This window comes from Cavia porcellus, unplaced genomic scaffold (assembly GCF_034190915.1).
Source record: "Cavia porcellus strain 051 isolate PalLab524CR breed Dunkin Hartley unplaced genomic scaffold, mCavPor4.1 scaffold_22, whole genome shotgun sequence".
NCBI classification, from domain to species: Eukaryota; Metazoa; Chordata; class Mammalia; order Rodentia; family Caviidae; genus Cavia; species Cavia porcellus.
Window position 1 is genome coordinate 36,615,906 of NW_026947505.1, and position 13,758 is coordinate 36,629,663.

General features: G+C 45.7%; 2 protein-coding genes across 8 annotated transcripts in view; both read left to right on the plus strand.

Moving 5' to 3' along the window:
• Positions 1-10,790, plus strand: part of Rps6ka2 (ribosomal protein S6 kinase A2) — a 370,448-nt gene extending 359,658 nt beyond the window's left edge. For all 7 annotated transcript variants that reach the window (XM_023563599.2, XM_063233075.1, XM_013148872.3 and 4 more), the window contains 4 exons: positions 2,421-2,497; positions 4,218-4,335; positions 6,601-6,738; positions 7,507-10,790. In XM_023563599.2, the coding sequence (XP_023419367.1) occupies positions 2,421-2,497; positions 4,218-4,335; positions 6,601-6,738; positions 7,507-7,632 (459 nt within the window). In that variant the 3' untranslated portion in view covers positions 7,633-10,790. The remainder of the gene's footprint in view (positions 1-2,420; positions 2,498-4,217; positions 4,336-6,600; positions 6,739-7,506) is intronic.
• Positions 1-13,758, plus strand: part of Mpc1 (mitochondrial pyruvate carrier 1) — a 506,120-nt gene that overhangs the window by 439,651 nt on the left and 52,711 nt on the right. The window lies entirely within an intron of this gene.

Consider the following 13,758-nt stretch of genomic DNA (forward strand, 5'->3'; position numbering starts at 1 on the left):
CAACTTGCAGCTGAAAGCTCACATGTATACATGGGAGCCTGTCTGCTCCTGGGCCCATCTCAAAGAACCTCAGCCTGGGTATCTTGTGAAGCTCCCTTTTCAAGTTCTCCGGGACAATTTCTAGCAGGTCCCTTCAGCACTACTGTGTGCATGAAAATAAATTCACTTTCCTCTGTGCGAGCTGATGGTAAATGGAGGAGCAGAGTGGTAGGGCTGCTTACCTGAGTGGGATGTGGAGTTTGAAGGAGACTTGACTCTGGAAATCCTTATAATTAAAACTATCCAGGCTCAGTGTGACCAAGTAATAAGCCTGAGAAAAAGGCAGCCTGGCAGCTCGCAGTGATCCAATGGCTGAGAGGAATCCATGGCCACTGATCCCCAATAACAGAGGTGCATCTGGGGAGTAGGCTGAGAGGCCTTATTAGAGGTCTTTCAAATGCTTGAGCAACCTGTGCCCCTCTGAAAATAGCTTCCATGGATTCCCTAGTTGATCAGCCTTAGTATAAAGAGTAGTGCTGGGAAGGAAAGTGATTTTTTCTCAGCCCTTATAAGGTCTCAGTCCAATAAATCAGATCAGCAAGAGAAACACAGGATTATGAATATGGTTATTTTGCAAGTACATGGAAGATACCCAGGGAAAGGATGACTCTCAAAGAAGTGGCTTTGAACTTGGCTTCAGTGGCGTGTTCAATACAAATCAGTGGGTTCTTAGAAAAGGGGCAGGGCACGGAGAAGGATTTTGAGGCACTGGAAATAGCGACTCATGAGAGGGCAACTAATGACTGCTGATAGAACCCATCAGTGTAGCTCCTCTGGCACACACCTAGGCAGAAGGCTCTGAGCCATCTTGAGTGGTGAAATTGTGTTCCAGGTGGAGTTATGTGCCTTCCACCCCTGTGATTCTGTGTCTGCTTCCAGGCAGGAGAGGTGGCAGGAGCTCTCCTGCACCTGCTGCTGCTTCTTATTTACCAAAGCTCAATAGTCCTCAGACTAAGAAGGAGGCACATTTGGGGAAGGGTGACCTGGTGTCCCACAGTATGAGTTTATTACTTAGGAAGTGTACTGGGTTGTTATATGAATTTACCATTTGCAAAGTACTTTAATGTTTTTTACTTTTCTCTCATATACCATAAGGACAGAGTACAAACAATTATTCCTGTTTCATAGATTCAGAAAAAACAAACTTGATGTGTTTACAAGGCTTTTACAGATCACTCAGCCAATGGATTATGAAGCTAGACCTTAGACAGGAAGCATCCAGCAGTTCAGCATGTGTTAGGAAACTGAACAAAGGAACTGAGAGCAGTTCTCTAACCCTTTGTTCAACAGTAATGTAATAATCTACTGTAATCCCTGAACATTTACACTACCTTCTTCATTGTTATTCAACTTTAAATATATCAAGAGGATTGCCCTTGATTGAAGAATGTAAACCTAGGAGGAATTAAAGTTTTTCTGCCCCAGTAATTCCTTAAAAAGTGGAACAGAATTATCATGTGATCTAGCAATTCCACTTCTACATATGTAAAAAAAAGAGTTAAAGCTATTTGTCCACCCCTGTTCATAGCTGCATTATTCACAGCAGCCACAACAAGTGGATGAGTTTTTAAACAAAATGTGTGTTGGGGCCAGGGATATAGCTCAGCGGCACAGCACCTGCCTCACAAGCACGAGGTCATAAATTCCATCCCTGATACCAAAAATAAATATGTATATATGAATATTATTTAGCCTTAAAAGGGAAGGAAATTCTGATATATACCACAACATGAATGAACTCTGAGGACATTACACTAAGTGAAAAAAGGATGCCTGTGGTAGGATTCCACTTATACAAAGTCCCTAAAATGGTCACATTTGTAGGGATAGGAAGTAGAATGGTGGTTGTCAAGGCCGGGGAAGAGCAGTGGAGATGTGGCGTTTAACAGGGACAGAGTTTCCGATTGGGGAGGTGAGAAAGGGCTGCTGTTGGACAGTGCTAAAGACTGCACAACACTGTGAGTGTTTTTAGTGCCCCTGAACTGCACACTTAAAAATGGTTAAGATTGCTGGGCATGGTACATGTAATCCCAACAGTCTGGAAGGTTGAGGCAGAAGGATTGCAAGTTCAATCCCAGCTTGAGCGATTTAGTGGCTTAGCAAGATGCTGTCTCAACATAAGAAATAAAAAGGCCTGAGGATGTCATTCAGTGTGAAGGCTGTGGACTCAAACCCCAGTGTAAAAAAAAAATAGGTTAAGATGGTAAATTTATAAAGACCTCCTCTGCCCCGTTGATTCTCTCCCCCAGGCCTGGCAGCACTCTGTGGGCTGTGAAGGGCTTGCGGCCACTCCTCACTCTGCCTCTTGTGGTGCACTGGGAAACAGGCTCTGAATCTGAGTCCCTTACTGAAGTACTTCCCGTGCCTCTCATCCCTCGCAGGTCCTGAAGAGACAAGGCTATGATGCAGCGTGTGATGTCTGGAGCTTGGGAATCCTGCTATACACCATGCTGGCAGGGTGAGTGATGGCCCCAGAGGGTGTCAGGAGCAAGGACACACACCTCAGCAGAGGGCAAGGGTCCTCCCCCACTCAGCCCAGGAAATAAATTCAAGCAAATGTTACATAGAAACAGCCCCAGTTGGAGTAAACACATACCACCTTTCTTAGTGCCTGAGGACCACTACAGATCAAGGATCAGAAACAAAACCTCCAGACTTTTGCCCTCTAGTCTACATTCTGCTGGCTGCAGGGGCCACATCTGTACCTCGGAGGTATCTTCTTGGCCAGGAAGCATCTAGAAGCTCTGGGTCAAAAAGCCTTTTGAAGATGGCTAACCTCAGTAGCCCTACTGGCCTCAGGCATGTCCACCCAATCCCTGATGAAGGGACATGGTGACCGGCGCAGCTCCAATGAACAGGAGACAGGAGACGCTTTTGTGGACGACAGTTAACTGCTAGTTTATTTAGGCGGGCTCTGGTTTATATATTCGGCCGTGACCAATCACAGGCTGCCACAAGGAAGCAGGGCGGGAATGGGATGTAGGCTCCGGCTACTATATCCAGCTGTGGCCAATCAGGAGTTGTAACAGAGTATGGAGTGAGCACGAAGTGCACACGGGTTGGCTAATTTAAAGAGGGACGTAGCGCATTGCGGAAGCTGGCGTGGTCCTTAGTCCCGGCTGGGGTATGGTATGTTGAGCGCCTGCGCCCAACACATGGCACAGACAGCAAGAGACCAGGTCAGGTGCCTGGGTCCCACTGACCTCTGCTTCTCCAGCTCTGAATTCTGGGCTGAACCTTTCCCCACAATAGTTTTACTTCCTTCTTCGATGCTGGAGAAGATGCAACAGGGATCCTTCTCACTAGGAAGGGCCCAGCTTCTACTGGTCCCCAAGGTTTTTATTAAATACTAGAATGTACCCTAGGTCATTGCTGTAGCCCTCACAGGAGGAAGGAGGTTGGCCCACATTTTAGGAATTCATGATAAATCAGTAGTTCATGTCTTCATCAAGGGGTTAGCCTCTCAGAAGCAGGGAAGGGGCTTTGAGGCCACAGTGGCAAAGAAAATCATCAAGCTTTTCCCAGTACCATGCTGCAGATTGCTCTGAGGTCCCTCTGACACTCACACTGCCACTAAGGGACGTGGTAGGTGCAGGGCAGAGAGATTCCTCCTCTTGGAAATGTACACTGAAGAGCCTTGTTTATTCTAAGAAGTGCGATGAGCATCTCTCCCAAGGAGGTAGGAAGAACTGTGGCTGACCTTTCCTGTGCATTTGCATGTGTGACCTGCAAGTTCCTGTGAGTGTATTACTCTCATTTTTTGATTGAGGTTCAAAGAACTAATTTTCCAAGAACCTGGAGTTGGTAATAGATCAACCATGGGTTCCTCAGATTTTATACCTCTGGCAGTCATCCATGATGTCATATCATCATTACGGAAATAATCTTCCAGCAGAACCCTGTACCATTCTGTCATCAGTGTGACCTAAAAGGGCCCAGGAAATTCACATTTTTAAGTCCCAAAGGCTTTCCCCACCCACCTTGTCAACCACTAGCTTTGATAACCAAGATTTTTTTAAAAAGAACATAGCGTTAGGAAATGCACTATGATTTACAGTGAATCTGTGATTTAGAAAATAACGGGGGAAAGAAACTGTCTACGGAGTGCCAGTAGTAAGTGTAAACTTTGTTTTATATTGCAAAACGGAAACTCATTGCCACCAGTTCTCTCACTGCAGATTTACCCCTTTTGCCAATGGACCGGATGACACTCCTGAGGAGATCTTGGCGAGGATTGGCAGTGGGAAGTACGCCCTCTCTGGAGGGAACTGGGACTCCATATCTGATGCAGCAAAAGTGAGTCCAACTCCCAGTGTTCTTAGCTCTTGATCATGGAGGCTTCACACTAACCATATTATTTCAGATGAAGGTAGAAGATACCTTCCATATAAATTGTTTGGATATTCTATTCACATGGTGTTTTTAAGTGTCGCAGCTAAAAAAGTTATTTGCAAAAAAAAAATCATTTTCTGTTAGTATATTAGTTAGGGTTCTGCAGAGAAAAAGAATAGGAAACATAGACCTAGACACAAACATAGACATAAATGTTTAGAGACAGAAAGAGAACCTCCAGCCCTCCAAACTCAGGTGAAGTTCTGGATAGCATGTCTTGAGGGAACGGAGGATTACTAGGGATTAAATTCAGGGCCTTGCACATGCTAGGCAAGTGCTCTACCACCGAGTCACACTCCCTCCCTGGTAGCACGTCTTTATCCATGACCTCAGGTGTTGAATGAGAATGGACCGCTTCCTGCTGTGTCATAGTTATGGAATTCTTGAGCAAGTCAGTAATGTTCTCTTTGCTTCCACTTTCACATCTGAAACTGCGTGCAGTCCCACTTCCAGGAGACATTTCTGCAGGGAAGAACTGAGGTTGTTGTTATCAAATAACAAAGCAGGGGCTGGGGATTTAGCTCAGCGGCATAACGCCTTCCTTGCAAGTGTGTGGTCGTGAGTTTGATCCCTGATACTGATAAAAATGAAAAAGACAAAAAAAAAAAAAAAACAACAACAAAGCATATTGTATTTCTCTCTGCAAGGATAGTGCCTCAGTTACTTTCTCATCCCTGAGACCAAATACCTGACATGCACAATTTAATGAAGAGGAGATTTACTTTGGTTCCCAGTTATAGAGATTTCAGCCCATAGTAGACTGGTTCTAAGGCAGAATGGCATGGCAGAGGAGTTCCTGGTGTGGCAGGCAGACAGCAGAGAGAGATCAAGGGAGGAGGGAGGCACACATACCCTTCCGGGCCACACTCCCAGTGTCTCACCTTTGCCCAGCATCAACATTTAGCTATATAGTCATTAGCAGATTAATCCACTAATGAGTATCACACTCCTATGATCCAGTCACCTCCCAAAAACCCCCACTATGATCACATGAAGCTTTGGAGGAGATTTTAGATATAAACTATAACAAAGGGTATTGTTATAGTATATAATATTTCTTTGTTGTAGTTTATGATGAAAAATTCCATTAACTGATTCAAATTCATACTACGCATGCATTCAAGTTTCTTTTAGCTCCTATTTAAGTATGGTGAGAATACCAAAGAAAGGAGAGCAGGATAATGGGGTGAATGTGACTCCTATTTTAGGTCTTTCTTAAAGGATTATCCCTGGGAACTTCAATATCTTCATCTGTGGAATAGAGGAAGCAATACTTGCTCTGTTCACCTCAAGGCCTGTATGAAGACTAATTAATGCAGTGTATGAAGTACAAGCCTTTTCATGAAATACAATGCAAATGTAAAATGTTTGTGATTGAACATGTATGACATTGTATGAGCACATGCATGGATTGTCAACATGTATATGCAGTATAAAGCAGAGCTCTATAATTAAATCAACTTGAGTAATTTTATAGTTGTTATAATTATCTTGAGTGGACATGAACCACTGGCATACACGATGACATATATGTAACTTGTATTATTAAGCGTAAATTTGTAGACAGTCCTGATACAAATAATACAAGTATAATACATACATTGTCATTAGTTAGTTTCTTTTGTTTGGCCTTTTTTTTTTTTTTTTTTTTTTTTTGAGACAGAGTCTTACTATGCAGTTCAGGCTGGCCCTGATCTCACTTGGTAGCCCAAACTGGTCTCAAACTCACAATGATCTTCCTGCCTCAGCCTCCCAAGTGCTGGGATTTTAGGCATGTGCCACCATGACCAGCTTATTAGTTAGTTTCTATCAGTGAGATATTCATTATTTTAGCCTCCCCTAGGGAAGGTTATCATTTTTAAGGATATCATTTTTATTAAAATAGTTTTTCACCAACTTACCTATATCATTTAACATTTTAATATTTAACTTCAAATTGAATGCAAAATTTGTAATAAAATATAAGCCCTCTGTGAGCTGCTAAGTTGGGACACTTAAAACAAAAACCAGTTCACATGCCCATATGTCTAAAAGTAATCACTTGATCCCAAAACAAGAGTCACCCTCGAAATAGTTATTGAGTTTTGCCATAAAGGCGTGGAAGAACTTCCACTAGGCATCCATCAACTAGTCTGGAACCCTTTCCCCTCTGCCCATGACTCTCTGCAGGATATTGTGTCCAAGATGCTCCATGTGGACCCGCAGCAGCGCCTGACAGCTGTGCAAGTGCTGAAGCACCCGTGGATTGTCAACAGAGAGTTCCTGTCCCAGAATCAGCTGAGCAGACAAGACGTTCACCTGGTGAAGGTACCAAGTGGCTTTGGGAGAGGTGGGGCCACAGGAGCTGCAGGTGTCCCTTAAATACCAACCAGCCATTTCATCACACATGTGTAGCCACACCCAGCATTCATATTTAAGTGACAGCTTCTATGCAGGGGAGAGTGGCAGGTATGGTGACCATGTGGTCTCAAGTTCCAGAGGTCTGCAGACATCCCAGTTGTGCTAGACACAGGCAGCCAGAAGAGCATTCATCTCTCAGGCAGCTATGTTCTGGGCAGGACCCCTCTTCTGACACCCTGCAGGATGTGGCATCATCCATTTAGGAATGGTCTGTTGTGGTTCCATCCTGAGGATATGGAGCTACTCCGGGATAAGCCTGGTCACCATGTTAGTCTAGAGTACTCCAAAGTGGCAAACACTGAGGTTGATGGTCTCTGGCATTGTCCATGACTGTGTTCCTGGGGGCCCTGCAGCCCCCAAAACAGACCTGGCCTCCCTGTCAACAGCAAGCAGGTGATATGGCCTCATCCTAGGGCTCCACACAGGTCCATAATACTTGCTTCTGAGGCACAAGCACTTTTGGAGGTTGGTGTAGGATGGTGACTGGATAAGATGACACTAAAATGTGTGGGCCCACTGTGTGCCCAACACTGCAAACTCCCTACTGTCAGGGCCTCAGTAATCCTGGGGACAGTGCCTAAGGCTCTGCAGAGTCCTACGGCCCCAGCACCCCATCCACCACAGTTAGGAGTTGCAGGCCACCATACTCATCTTTGCCTTCCCTTTCTCTTTTAGGGTGCAATGGCAGCCACCTACTTTGCTCTAAACAGGACGCCACAGGCCCCACGGCTGGAGCCTGTGTTGTCATCCAGCCTGGCCCAGCGCAGAGGCATGAAAAGACTCACGTCCACAAGGTTGTAGCAGTCAGCAGCACCTGGACGCCAGCCCCCTCTGTCCTGCCCGGCACCCTCTCAGGCTCCTGGGCATTGGACATGGCCCCGCTCACAGGCACCAGAAGTGACCACAAGTCCAACCTGATGGCAGAACAGGCCTTCACTGTCTCTGTATTTCTTTCTTGGCCCCAAAGAGGGTCCTTTGGTGATCCTCAGAGTCTTGCTGTGCTGAACTTGCCGCCTGCTCTCTCCTTCACTCCCAAGCAAAACCAAATGAATGCAGTCACCTCGCATCACCATGTTGGAGCCTACGTTGCTCCCAGAGTCCTGATCTGTCCATATCATGGTGTGAAATTATAGGGAGAGATTGTGTCCAGCTCTGAAGCCAGTAATATGATCAGACTCCCAACACAGGGAGAAGGACATCAGTGTGGGATCCTGGCAGGTGACTGAGAGCCCCTCTGAGGGGCTGGATGCATCCAGACCTCCCGGTGTCTTGGTGTCTTGATAGCCACATGATTTGGGTGACATAGGATCATCCAGGTTAGAGGCCTAGTCCTGCCCAAAATCATCCAAAGAGCTGTCTGCTTGCCTCTGGTCATAGGTAGGCATTGGCTGCTTTCTCCTTTCCTCCCCAGACCTGTGAAAGTGGAGGCCCTTGCAGGAGGCTGGCAGCTAGCTCTGTACTCCACAGACCCATTTCACAAGGGTCTGGACAGAGCCCTGCGAAGGAATGGAGTCAGGTGAAACCAGCACAACTCTGTCTAGGTTGCCCCTATAGAGGCTGATCCAATGTCCCCAGCTCCGTGGTGACAGAGGCAACAGAGTCTCTCTGGGTCTGCACTTGCCTCCAAGGCAAAGGTTTTGCTGTGTTTGCTCACTTCGTTTTTCTGGTCTGCAGAGAAGCTATGAAGGGTGGACTGTGGAATGTTGTCCCCTCCCCCATCCCTCTTCCATAGGACTGGGGAAAGAAGGGAGACGGGCCCCAGCCCTCACTCATGCAGGCAGGAGGCCCAGGGCCACCATCAGCAGAGAAGCACTTTGTAGAAACTGTGGTTTAAGTCATGTTTTGTGTTTCTGTTGCACAGATGTGTTTTAAATCAATATTTCATTTTTGTTGGTGTGGCGTGCGCACGCAAGTGTGTTACTTGTGAAGTAGAATGGAGTGAGAACCTTCTTGTGTAGCAGGCTTAGCCTAGCCCTTAAGGACCTGTGTGTTCTCAGCCTCCCTTGGAGGTACGGAGGATGCCTTCCTCCAGGCTCAAGCCAGGGAATCCCTGAGGAGGGTAGACGGGGAATCTGTCACCAGTGGCTCATTGTCCCTGCTCCTGGTACCACTGAGGAAGAGCGCCCTCTGTACCCAGCAGTGACTGAGAGCCCCCTGTGGGTCACACCAGGCTTGCGCCAGAAGACTGTAGTTATTTCATCCTTTTCCCTTCCATCTTGGTTCACTCCAGAACCCAACACCACACCCCCAAAAAGTGCTGCATTCTGGAAAATAACTCAGCTTGGTTTGTTTTCAGACCTTAAAATATAAACTTGTTTCGGAAGCTTTAATTATTCCATAAGACTATTTTTTAGACAGATCTACAAAAAATCAAAAGGTGGGGGACAGATTATGTACCTGTCTTTAGAGGGCCTATTGGGCACTGCTCATATTTGCTTAATGGGAAATACTTTTCCCCAAGGCTAAAGTGACTTTCCCAATCACTTCATGATTTAGATCTGGTTTTATTTCGTATTAGAAACCTAGGAAAAATTACAGTACTTAAGTCATAGATTTCATCCTCCTGAAAATGAGCATTTAAATCCTCTGCTTGCATCACAGGCATCGATTTGCCCATCAGCTGCTTGCAGCCTTTGCTGAGGTTGGTTGGTTCACTTGCAGCCATGAGTTCTGATGCAGGGGAAAGAACCGGGGAAATAAAAGACAGCACATCACCGAGGAAGGGGCATCACACAGCACCTGTGGGCTTCTCAGCCCACTCACCGCTCCTTCAGTAATGCCCACTTACCACACCTCATATTCTGAGCTGCAAGCATCCTGAAAGGATGGAGGTGACCGTTGCCCAACCGTCCTTGATGACATCTGATGAGAGCCTGTAAAATACCTTGATTTTTCTGTGCCTACTCAGAGCACAGGGGTACTTGAAGTCCCTCACAGGAAATCCAGCCTAAAGGGGTTATGATGGAAGTCTGTTAACTTAGCTTTTTAAAATCTTAAGGGAAACAGCAATTGACTACAGTTTGTAAGCAGTAGGGAATGCGTGACTGTGGGTAGCATTAGTATTTATCTCCCCATCCAATGAACCTCCCTCTTTCATGAAAGGCTTCACATGCTTCACGCAGATGTGCAGGCATCTCAGGAAGTTCAGTGTCCTACCTGCTTACAGAGAGTCGTAGCCCCTTGGGATCATAAAACCATAGAATTACTCATGAAAAATACTCAGTTTCCATCCCAGGATTCCTAATCTAGTGCAGGGTGCACCCTTCTAGGTCCTTTCTAGGGCCATCCTGCCTATCAAACCCCCAACCTGGGAGGAATACCCAATTCACCCCACAATTGGGAGAGCTTTGTAGGATTCCAACCCCAAAATGAAATGTGGGTGAGACATGAGGATTTCAGTTTGATCCTAAGGTTAAATTTGTGCAACATTTTTAACTAGCCTCTTGTGTGCTGATGTTTGGAATATTGTTCAGTGAGTGACAGTAGCCATGTTAGCCACTATTGTGCGGTAAATGGTGTTATTTCTGAAAATGCACACAGGATTTTTACCTTACAATTACTGATTCTCTCAAGCACAGGATAAAGTTTGTTTCAGGCTTCTGTCTCTGACATGTTCAGTTGCCCTTAACCTTTGCAAGAGTTGCAAAACTTCTAGGCTGGGAGAGGATCCCGCAGTCCGTGACTGGTTAGGAAGAGGTGTAAGGTGCAACCAGGGTGGTTTCAAAGCTGAGGAGGAGACTCCGCACACATCCTGGTTGCCCCGCCCCACGCGCTACTCTGTCCCAGTCCTCCAACTTAGCACTTTGTTTACAAGCTCGGCAGTTGTGTTTACAGGCCATTTTCATGTTCGCGCTTTATATTTCATGTTTGAGACGGGCGGCCACTGTACAGATATTTATTATGCTTTCCAGACTTTCAGAATAGATTTTTTGAATAAACATGGATTTTATGAAGGGTAATATTTTTCTAATATAACAAGAAGCTTTGGATTTTCTATGTTGTTACTAATAACAGTCCAAGGATAACCTTTTTATTCTTCTGTTTACCAGCCACTGTGAACCTCTGCTATACCGCATGACATCTCACAGGGAGGTGGGCAGCCTCTCATAAGTCCAGACATATCTCTGTGTTTGTGTGTGTGTGTGTGTGTGTGTGTGTGTGTGTGTGTGTGTGTCTGTATCTCATGTGGAGATGCACAGTATCCTAGTCACTCCAAACTGTGGTTGTGTGAGTTCTTGCACACATGAGTACATGATGCACAAGTGCATGTATAAATGTGTACACACTTGAGAGTGTACACATAATATGTACAAGTGTACACATGTTTGCATGTTTATTCATATGTGTAGAGGTATGAGCATGAGTAAATTTATAAGAATAAGTACGTGCATATATATAGTATGTATGTAAGAGTATGCTAGTGTATGTGTGAATATGCATACATGTGTGTGCATTTGAGTGTACTCTGTGTGACCTGCCCTCGTGTGAGGAGCTCAACAGTGATGGGACAGATGTGCTGGAAGGAGACAGCCCTCAGTCATCTTGTGGCAGTGACCAAGAGGTGACTGTCAGTGACAGTGTCCTTTGTATGTCTTCAGGGCTTCACCAGCTGGTCTCACAGGCCCTTCCTTTCTTAATATGAAAGAAAACAAACCTCTATTGGTCTCTGGTTCTCCAGCCTAATTTCTTCTTCCCATTTTTAAGTTCTTAACCAGCACATTCCACCAAGTAACACACACATTCCACCTTACACACCACAGATGCACACAACAGACTCCTTTGCTTAATGTTATGTGCACAGGAAGGCTCCTCCTGAACTCTTATGCCTCTGTATGGGCAGAAGCTTGAGGACTAATGAGGGAATTTGAGGACAAATAATAAATGCATAAGAAATCCTGCCTCGTACCACTCCCAGTAGATGCTAGCAGAATGCCACCTAAAAACATAAATTGAAAAGCTATCTGTATGTCCTATTATTTTCTTTTGCCTCAGTAATTCCCTCAATTCTCTGATATCAAAAAAACTTCATTGTCTTCCTGTTTTGTAGTGCAGAAACCCCAGACAGTTCTCACCTGCTCCTCCTCCAGACCCACTAACAGCAGGCTGAATCCTCCTCACAGCCTGTCACTCAGCTCCCTCCCCTACTGCCTCACCCACCTTGAGGTCCTGCAATTACACTGGCGCAGAGACAGTCCAAGGTACTCTCCGCATTCACTTCTTAGAGGCTGCACACAAGAATTTATACATATTACAAACAAATGAAAAAGAAAGGCAGGGGCTGGGGATTTAGCTCAGCAGCATAAGCGTCTGCCTTGCAAGCACATGGTCGTGAGTTCGATCCCCGGTACCGATAAAAAAGAAGACAAAACAAAACAAAACAAAAAACAGTAATGGGCTGGGAATTTAGCTCAGCGGCATAAGCACCTGCCTTGCAAGCACGTGGTTATGAGTTCGATCCCCGGTACCGATTAAAAAAAAAAAAGAAAAGAAAAGAAAAAGAAAGATAAGGAAATGAACAGAAAAGCACAAGGTCTAAGGTTAAGGATTTTAAAATTTGTTAAACTCTACCCTAAATGCAGCATCATTCAAAACAGCAGCTATCTTGCTGTCTGCTTTAACCAGAAGACTCCATATTTTAAAATCAGCTAATCAGTGACCTGAATTTCTCTGAGTCACATATAGGTTCCAGTGACATGGGCTAGCAGCATTCCTACCCACCACATTGCTTCTAGCACTCAGCTTCTGTGTGGTTTTGGCCAGAGGAAGGAAGGGTGGAAGAACTTACAGGCTTGGACTGTGCCCAAATTGGAAGTTGACAAGTCTCCACCCTAGACTCATGATGCTGGGAGCAAGCCAGAGCCCCCGGTCAGAGATCTCAGCACTTAGCAAGTGCTGTGTGCTCCTTGGTGCCTTTGGCCCCTGCAGCTTATGCACAGGGGAAGGGAAGGGCCTGGGTGGATGTTACACACTGCTGCCAGCAGACCCATCTGCCACCTCTCCAGTCCTTATTACACTGGACAAAGGTGACCTTCCCTTTCCCAGAGGAGACTCCTCTGTCCTCCCTGGCTGTCCGCTCTACAGATGCCCCTGGAAAGCTAGTTTAGAACCAAAGTAACTGTGTATTCTTGCTGTGGAATGCAAGACAGCATAGAGATTTGCCTCCCTGTAGTAAATGGCTCAGGCTTGTTACCATTGTCCGCAACTGCTGAACGGAGTGCTACCCAAGCATCCACTGAGGCCTAGAGAGGAAAGTAAGTCTGTGCTGTGCTGTTACCCATGTCCTACAGAGACATTAGCTTAAGTCTCCATCTCAAAGGTGTTGAAGAATATAAATACCAGTCTCTTACAGGACTTAAAGTCCTCCGTTCACCTTTTACTCAGAATGCCACTTGTTTCCTCAAAGCTCAGACACTCAACTTGTCCCAAAAAATGCCCATTCAAGTCTGCACAGTGTCTGCTGACAGGAAGCCAGGTTTGCAGGGGGCTGCAGGACCCTGACTCTTCATTTGACAGGAGCCTCAGGGCCACTGAGCAAAAGCTCCTGAGTTAAACAATTTCAGGATCCTGCAAGCCCTTGCATCTTCCCTTGCATCATCCCATGAATATCTAGGTGAAATAAACAAATCTCATCTCCAAAAGAGGATCCAACCTGACACACAACTTCTAAGGTTACAGAGCCCAGGCTTGCTCGTAGTTCTGCAGCCCTAGTGTGGGGTCTTCAACCTTAGTCCCTGAACCTGGGCCTGAGTCCAGCTCTCAGGAAGTACAAATATTCCAGCATGGGAAGAGAGAGAGAGAGAGAAAAAAAAAACAAGTACAATACACAGAATTACCTTGGTCAATGATAGCATACATTTTAGAGCTTTCTTCGGTAAGAAACTGGCAATTGTGACAAGAATGCCTTATGGAGTGGGGTGGGAAGGGCTG